Source organism: Myotis nattereri (assembly GCF_964212035.1).
Source record: "Myotis nattereri genome assembly, chromosome: 7".
NCBI classification, from domain to species: Eukaryota; Metazoa; Chordata; class Mammalia; order Chiroptera; family Vespertilionidae; genus Myotis; species Myotis nattereri.
The window spans coordinates 53,643,962-53,653,134 of record NC_138082.1 but is presented as its reverse complement, the minus strand read 5'-3'; the positions used below and the strand labels follow the sequence as shown (position 1 = coordinate 53,653,134).

At 41.2% G+C, this 9,173-nt stretch overlaps 1 protein-coding gene across 1 annotated transcript in view; it reads right to left on the bottom strand.

Moving 5' to 3' along the window:
• Positions 1 to 1,735: 1,735 nt before the first annotated feature.
• Positions 1,736 to 9,173, bottom strand: part of DPP4 (dipeptidyl peptidase 4) — a gene marked incomplete at its 5' end in the record, with an annotated part of 86,172 nt that continues 78,734 nt past the window's right edge. Inside the window, 3 exons of the mRNA XM_081095210.1 lie at positions 1,736 to 2,842; positions 4,515 to 4,588; positions 4,852 to 4,924. Coding sequence (XP_080951336.1) covers positions 2,741 to 2,842; positions 4,515 to 4,588; positions 4,852 to 4,924 — 249 coding nt within the window. The 3' untranslated portion in view covers positions 1,736 to 2,740. The remainder of the gene's footprint in view (positions 2,843 to 4,514; positions 4,589 to 4,851; positions 4,925 to 9,173) is intronic.

The window sequence follows — 9,173 nt, the reverse complement described above, 5'->3', positions numbered from 1 at the left end:
ACGTCCCTGCTGAGGCTGCGGCTGACAATGGCAGGTGAGTCTGAATCTCTTAAGGTTTCATTAGGTCCTGGGTGTTTCAGACTTGCCCTCAGACTAAGTTTCTCTCTAACTTATTTGTCAATGTCTTTAACTTCCTTTTCCAAAACGCTAAAACTCTTATTGGAGAGTAAAACTTCTCTTGGGGGGGAATGGGGGGGAGGGCGGGAACGTCAAATGAAATCTGACTTTAACTTCAGTCACATTATTGCCATTTGCAACCTTAATTATGCAAAAAAATATGCTGAGATTGTTTTTACCTCTGGGTTCCAGAAGAAACAGTTTTGATATTGTACAATACTTATACAATAATATCAAGTCAGCCATTGTACAATATCTGATATTACACAATGGTCTTACTATCTATTATTTATTTGATATTGTACAACATCTGCTATTGTACAATGGCCTTATTAATATCTGATATTGTGCCATTTATGGTTTCAATTAAGATAAAAGGAGGATTTCCATTTCATTTGCTTTTATGACTATTAATTCAGTCCAGGATGTGAACATATGCTCTATGACTACTGTTCTGGATATAGAGCTTTGCAAAGATCAGTCCAGCTACTCACTATGATTAACTCTATTAAGAAATAAAATTATAACAAGAACCCTACAGGCTTGGATGTCAGTTTATAATTCCAATGGATGAGTGAGATTTGAGATTTAAAGTGAAGCTACTCAATGGCATGCTCTGAAAATACAGTTAAAGCTGAATTTCACAATCCTCTGTCCATTCCCATGCATGACTCACCAGTTTAATATTAACAGATTTTTTCCATTTCTTCCATTTTAAGATATTTATGCTATAGCTCACTGTCTGAAATAACTTTTTCCAACAAATGGTCTGAAGCTAAGTTTAAGTTTCTAAAATCAAATTTTAAAAAAATGAGGCCATTTTGCAAATAACTGAGCAAAAAGTCATGTTTCCTTGGTTATCTAGTCATTACTTTGCTAGGCTAAAGTCAGCATCTGAAATCTATGCTTTCATTAATATACTGGTAGTTATATGATCCAAAAACAGTCAAAACCTTAAGTGATTAACTTGGCTCTTTTTTATGCTACTGAGCCATCAGAGTTACCAAGATGATATTGTTAATATTACTTGTTCTTATAATATGAGCCTCATCATAGTTACCTGGGATTAAATTATAAATTACATAAGTAACCAAAATTTTTAAGTTGATGTTTTCAAAAGTTTTATATATATATATATATATATATATATATATATATATATATATATATAGTTATAGTTATATATATGTATATATATCAGTTGTTTATATATGTAAAAAACTGACATATATATTTCATGAAAATCTTATGAAATGCTTAATTTAACATTTCTATGTATCAATTTTTAAAAAATATTTTTTTATTGATTTCAGAGCGGGAGAGAGCTAGAAATATCAATGATGAGAGAATCATTGATTGGCTGCTTCTTGCATGATTCCTATTGGGAATTAAACCATGACCTCCTGGTTCATAGGTCGATACTCAACCACTGAGCCACACAGGCCAGGCAAATGTATCTATTTTTTAACAAGAACTGAACTCCGCATGTTTACAAGGCTGTCTGGAATAAGAAGCAAAATAAACAAGAGGCTTTCTGGATAAATGTGTCCATATGCCAAAGTGATTTATGTCTGATTCAAGACACAAAACTCATTACCTCTAAAAATAAAACAACAAAAAAAAACGAAGGCGCATTTATTAAATGACCAGGAGAAATTCTACAGTATGTAGAACAGGAATAATAATACATAATTTTATAGTTTATTTTTAAAAAACAAATCCAAGGAAGTAAAAATATTCTTTTAATTAAATGCTCGAAGAAATAAGAAAAATTGGTGCAAGGACGCCTTCAAGTTAGGATTTATGATACAAATATTTTCATCTTTTAATAGGGCAAGCTGGTGTTCACATCTCAGTTCCAAGCTGCCTCTTTCAGGAGGAAATATCAATATTTTTTAAAGCACATGTACAATGCTTTGCCATCACCCCTGCTGTGTTTTTGTAGCACCTATAGCCATAACTGGCACCTGGGGGCCTTGCATTGTTGGCAGTTTCCCTCTCATTTCTTTGGAGTCTGTTCACCTGCTGTGGTTTTACTTAGAAGTCAGTGCTTTGCATAGATGATTTCCTGAGGCAGTTTGAACAGTCTTTCTCAGAAAATTGTGCCCTTCTGCCTGTGAACAGCTCTTCTCTGGGCGGCGCTGACAGCAGCCTGGTCGGGTCCGCGTGCTTGGACTTGGGTTCCCAGCCATGCCGGGCTAGCTTCTCTCCCTGTCCTCTCTTCCCCCCGTTTCTGTGACATCACTGCCCACATCTTGCTGTTCCTTTAAAGAAGAGAACAAGATTTGGACTAGTCCAGTTAGAAAAAAATAAAATGCTTCCCAGGAAACTGATGCAAAGCTCCCATAAAAGCAATTCATAGTTGTTTCAGCAACTGATGTGAAAGTGATTTTAAATAATAAACAAAACCAGACTGAATATTTCAAATTTCTGTAAGGCAATAATCTGTTGCAAGGACATAAGTCTCCACTGCGTGTTCTATCTATGAAATTTGGGAACAAAGTTAACCTTAAATTTTCTTGATTTGAGAATCTTTTTAAAAGATCATCTTGACAGTGCAGTTTTAAGATAATAAAAACAAAATGGCTTTAATAAGCTTTAAATGGCATGCTGCTTTGAGGTGCTAAGGTAAAGAGAAGCACTGCTTTATGAAGTGGGTCATGTGGGTATATATATGTTGGTGTGCTGTGCTGGTAGCAATTCCATGGTCTTCGTCAGTATACCACTAAAGAGAGAAAGAAAGAGGTCAGGATTAGAAAGTCAGTTGTCTTTTATCCCGCAATCAATTCAAATGAGCTGTCATGAGCATGCACAGAATAAAACAGGGTGTTTTAACTCCCAAATCGGTGTGTGAGCTAAAACGTCATCACCAGGGTGCCTAATCCCCCCCCCCTCCCCCAAGCTTTCCCAGGGCGAATTGTTCTGTCCCACAGAAGGTGCGGAAAGAACTCACTGTGAATTGGGTTTTAAGGATGTGTACATTCTAATAAAAATACCCGAATCCATTTCTAATTTGAGTCAAAGGACACTTAGAACCATATCAAGCACAGGATGGAATGTTTATCCCATTATGCTCACTAGTTTTAATTAAGTGTTAGCAAGTGTCAAATTTCTCCTACACTGCAGTAAGATAAACTGTATTAAAAATAAATGAGTTCTTTTAAAGGTAATTTTCCCTAATATATGTCAGGAAGAAACTAGAAAAATCTACGTTGGTATTCCATAAGTGAAGTCAAAAGTCAAATGTGTTATTTGGAAACACTTCGATTTTGCACTAGAGATTTTATCTATATGTCTGGCATTTATGTAGAATGAGTTGACCTGAAGCAAAAATTTATCAACTCATGCTGCATTAAGCAACTGAGACATCATTGCCAGGCAAACATATATTATGGAGAGATAAATTAACTTTTAAAAATTGCTTAATTAAAGCATGTCTTTTCTTTGAATATGAAAAAATAAACCCCAACCTCTTATAAGAATCTGACCCAAAAGATATTTACCACATGTTTTGAGTATAAATGACTATCTCACTCCTATACAATGGGCACCATTTGAACTGAGCATACAGCAAAGAGTGTGTGTTACAAGAAAGTGAGGAAAAGCAGGCTTTTCCAGCTAATACAGACAACACACATATGAATGTGTATTTACATAGATACTAGAGGCCCGATGCATGAAATTTGTGCAAGGGGCTCAGCCCTCACAGCCACGACTTCGTCCGGAAGGTCGTCTGGAAGGTCATTGGCTGTCTGTCTGGTCTAATTAGCATATTATGCTTTTATTATTATAGATTATTTTTCTTAATCAGAAAAGGTCAGGTGCAGAAAATGAATTTCACTTAATACCTAGAAACCTCCTACTATATAGGCAACAACTGCTCTAGCCATTTCTGACTTTATAAAACAATCCTAATTATTTATTGCATGTGGTTGTTCAACAAAAGACAACATGCCAATTGCAAAACCTGAAGTGTGCGGATTATTAATATTCCACTGTTAGAGAAGCTAGTAATACACAAGGCAGAGGTGGAGTTTCCTATTTGAATTGAGCTCTTATCATGCTGGTTTCACTTCAGAATTACTCTGCCACACATTTCCTGAGTAAGTGATTATTTCTGAATCAAAATAGGGAGAGACTGAACAATCACACCAATAGGAGAGCAGTGTCTGACAAGCACAGGAAATGTTGTGCTTCTCAACTCCCAACTCCCTAATATCATTGAACATTTCTCTGTCTGCGGTTCAAGGATCTCACTTCTCCCACTTCTCATTGGAACCACAACCCTTCTAATTCCGTTCCTGTCTCCTGAGACCTCTGTGAGGCGCAGAATCCCAAAGTGGAGAAACCAGACCCCATCAGCAAGCTCCCTCCCCTTGCACAAAGTTTTGCTATACCATCGCCTGGAAATCCACGCCAGCATCCACTAAGGCTCTGGTGATCTGAGCTGACTGCTGAAAATGAACGTTATCTGCGGGCAGAGAAAGGAAACATAGTCACTCACAGCAGCTCCAGTTTTCTGATCTGGAAGGGTGGGAAAGGCATAAGAAGAAAGGGACTGTTTAAAGTTCCAGGACTCAGCATCCCATTTAGCCCAAGACAAGTGAGTTGTGGAAAGCAACACTGTTTTATTGAAGTAGATGTAACAGTCTTGCCCCTCATGCTTTTGTTTTGTCAGTAGTGAAATTGCAAACCTGTCTGTGATACTAAAAAGTCTAATTAACTGAAACTCACCATCTGCTGTTCCATGAATAAGGAGGTACTCGACGAGTTTAAAATTTTCAGCTCTGCTCATGACTGTTGAATTCTGGAATTGGGGGAAAAAAAGAATGTCATTATTCAAAAAAAGATCTGCCATAAACTGATTTTTCAGTTCAGTTTACAAAATAAAATGTTTTCAGCTGGGGCCCCCTTTGATACAAAATATAGCAAACCGATATTCAAGCAAATGCTGTCTCCATGCATGGCAGAATGCATAGCATGCCCTGAGCCTGGGAGACAGGACTGGAGAGGGAGATGCCACATCTTCCTTGCCCGTGTAGGAAGAGGGTACCTGCTACTCAGGCTGCATGCAAAGCCCCTTGAGCTCCAGACCCCATATTGGCTGTGTCCTATGCATTAGCACAGGGCAGAGTCTCATATTAGCAATGTATGTTCCATGGGCTTATGCTGTAGTTCAGCCAAAAAGTGTATTGCTATGGCAACCATGTGTCACATGGTGCCATACATGCTACGTTTCAAAGAGCCTGTACATAGCATTTGCAACTAAACATACTCTGCAATATGGCACATGAACTTTGGTCCACATTGCTAGGCTCTGAATGAGAAGCAAGTATACCTCTTTTGGAGCAGATGTTTAAAAACCTAGGCAAATGTAACATATGGGAGGGAAAACGGGTGAAAAAGATCAAGAACGGCCTTAGGGAATCAGTAGGTTGTTGTCTGCTTCATTCTGTATTGCGGAAAACGCCGCTATTGGATCAAGTTGTTCCCAAATCAGCCAGGAAAGTAGGACCCAAAATTGGGAGGTCAGTTTTTTGAAGACTGGTTTATGGCCTCAAGTAGGACTTTCAGAATGAGGGTGGAGTCTTGGGTGAAAAGGCCTTTGAAAGCACGGAACTGGTTGTTCTGATCTTAATTCCTGATGTTTACAAAGTTGGGATGAAGGTAAAAATGGCACATAGACATTTTAGTGCCTTTGGGAGGGGATGAGCTGGAGGCGTCTGCTTCTGTTGTCTTGTTATGGGTTGGGAGGGTTGAAACCAGCCAGCTAGTCCCACAGCATCCTGGTGAATCAAACTCAACTTTGTAAGGGCCAAGGTTTGTATTTTACAGATATCTTTGTAGCTACCACCAGCAGCAGCCTAACATTTTTTTATGGGAACCCTGATTGTCTGGCTGGAAGCTGGATGGGGCTAAGGGCAGAGCGCTTGTGTCTAGTCCGGGTTCAATGTCAGTGAGCTGTGCACTGGAGACAGGCTGGGCTCTGAGCCTGGTTTTCCATAAAATGGGAATGAGAACAACTCCTCTTCCTCCCTTACAGAAATAGGGACCTAGAGACATGGCTTTCTCCACCCCACACCCCCTTTTTAGGTTAAATTGCTGACGCTGATGTGAGAATGCTGTAACACAGGGAAGACATTCTGTCCACAACTTTCAGGACAGAGTTAACCAACATGTTTCAGTGGACTGAGGCTCCCAAGGGCATGTTGCCCAAACATGCTGAGAGCAGATGCCCACCCACTCCAGTGCAGGCTGGTTCCCATTTGTCCTGACCGTATTACATTTCGGACCCATGTTGAGAGGTTTCCCATGAGCTTTAGGAATAAACACCTAGGACTCATTAAAGATCACACTTTCATTTTACTTCATTTTGAAAGAAGTGTTTTATCTGGTGAGATGTCCCAGATAAATTTATCCATGTATATGAATCCATCGATCCCAACATTACCCCATTTATTCTTTCATCTGTTCATTCATTTTTTTTCATCCAATCAGTCAATACTTATTTGTGATATATCCCACTAAACAATAAGATCCATGAGAAAAAGGATCTGTCTATATTGTTCATCATCATATTCTTAGCATCTAGTACAGTGCTAAGTAGTAACCAAAGGAATAGCTGAGGGACATTTAAGCACCTATATTGTACTATTCACTGTAAGTGGTCCTACTTTTGCAGAGGCAAGTGGGAGCCGCTGGGGTAGGTGAATCCTGAGATATGTTTTGCCGACTTTTAACCCGTACCCCATGCCATTAGTAATAGTAGCTAACATTTATTGAGTATTCACTCTGTCAGTCGCTGTGCTAAGCACCATGACAGATTTATAAAAGCACTGCTCTCATTCCCGTGAGATCCTGCTTCCCACGTGGAGACAGCGAGATCCAGAAGTGAGTAATTTCCACCTGGTTCCATCTGTGGGAAGTGACAGAGCTGGACACGAAGTCTGGCGGCAAAACCCTATCCACCTCCTATGCTCGTGATCTGGGCTGCCAGCAACGGAGCAGCGGGGAATAAGCTGTTAATTAGCCGTCTTGGAGGTTAGCACACAGATACAACGGGACCCTTTGGCTCCTGGGTCCCCAGGCTTCCTGAGCCCGAGCTAATTGGCAGAGATCTTGGTCTGCACAGCCCTGCGAGATTTGTGAGGCACGTTTTCTGACGGTGGGTGCCCGTGCAGCAGAGGAAAAGGGTCAAATTCAATCTCCCTACAGGACAGGGTAGGAGTCTAAGCTGGAGACAGAGAGGCTGGGCCTGAACCCTGACAGTGAACGTGAATAACCTGAGCCCAGGCCCTTTCGAGTCCTTCTGGGTGATCCTCTCTGCTGGCTCGCTCCTCAGCCTGCGCAGACTGCACTGCCGTGTCCTCCCCTTGCTCCTGCCACGTTAAATCTAGCTCTCTGCTCACAGAAGACAGTCAACGTTAGCACCTAGGTCTGACCCAAATGTGCATCTGTGTCAGCTCACCTCACCTCCCAAAGCCTCACAGTGCTTTCCTGTTTGGCAGCGTGAACAGCAAAAGCTGCTCCTACAACCTCCCTGAGCCATACAACTGAGAAATGCCACCGAAACATAGAGTCATGCTTAGGAGACATATAAATACGCAGGACAGTTAGCAAGGAATGTGATAACTACTGGAGTTTGGACCAAAACAGTTTCTGGCTGCCTTTTTTTTCTTTCTTTTTTTTTTCTTAAATGGAGTGAATACAGGCTGAAAGAAGACAATTTTTATAAACAAGTAAAACCCCGAGCCTAAGATAAATGTTGTGATGTACACACTGTAGCTGTGATGAACTAGACATGGTGAGAAATGCAACATACTGAGAAAAAGACGAAAACTGTGATAAAAGTGTCATGATGCAAATTGTTTTACATTAACAATATTACACTACAAAGAAAGAAAGACAAATACTTTAATGCAGCAAGGGGAAAAAATCACACAAAAGCTTCCCCTGCAACTGCAAGATCAGAGCGCCGCTGCCAAAGCACGCTTCCCCTGCGCAGGGGCGAAGCCTCCTCTCCCTGCGAGGGAGACAGGCCGCCAGCGCGCGCTCCCACTCCAGGCTCTCCGGCTGCTGAGAACATTTTTTCTCCCCCAAAAACGTGCAGCCGTGTCCCCTAGCCTCACTCCCTACCAGACTGCGCACCCTGGTTTCTCCTCAAGAAAGACTCACGGTAGAGCCCTTTGACTGTGAACGTCAACCCCCAAAGCCAGGGAAAGAAATGCGTTCATTTCAGGTCTGATTAGCAATGAGAAACAACTGCATTGTGCTATTTTAATCCACCCCATTTGGATAATCCCCGTTTGCCTGTTGATGGGAACTGGAATAAAAAAAAATTTTAAAAAAAAGGAAATGGATGACTAAGTTAGAAGTCGAACAGTCTATCACCAACTACTAAAAAGGAAGCTAAGAGTGATAAATGGGCAAGGATGCAATGGTGGTGCAGTTGGCACCCTCCTGAGGCTAGAAACTTCCGGAAAGCCCCGCTGCCAGCGACAGTCTGGCAAAGCAGAGTGGGAAGGATCGGTCCAGTGGCAGTGCCGACTCCACAGCATCTCTGCAAGGAGCTTTTCCTTCAAGCCCCAAGGAGAACCATCTGTAGCTGCTCCTTGGATCATGCTGGCTCCTCAGTTACCTTCCAACAAATAAATCTTTGTATTTTTGAAATAAAAGAGAGAACTGATGAGAGTGGGGAAGTACTGTGAGAAACAGAAGGTCTCACAATTTTTAAGCTACCCCCTGTGCCATCCAGGAGCCACAAGGACGACTGGCTTCCTGAGGACAAAGGTGGCAGCTGCCATGTTTACAAAGCTTACTTCATGGCACAGGCACAGGGATCTCACTGAATCCCTGCAATAGCCCTGGGGTGGATCTGATTATCCCCATTATCCAGAGGAGAAAGCTGAGGTTCAGAGAGCCGATGTAGCCTCCCAAAGCTCATCCTGCTAGTAAGAACTAGATTTTGAGTACAGGGCTAATTCCAAAGCCCATTCCCTTCACAGGATAGCCAGACAACTTATTCCCTTTCCAGAACCTTGTAGAAAGAGTAAACA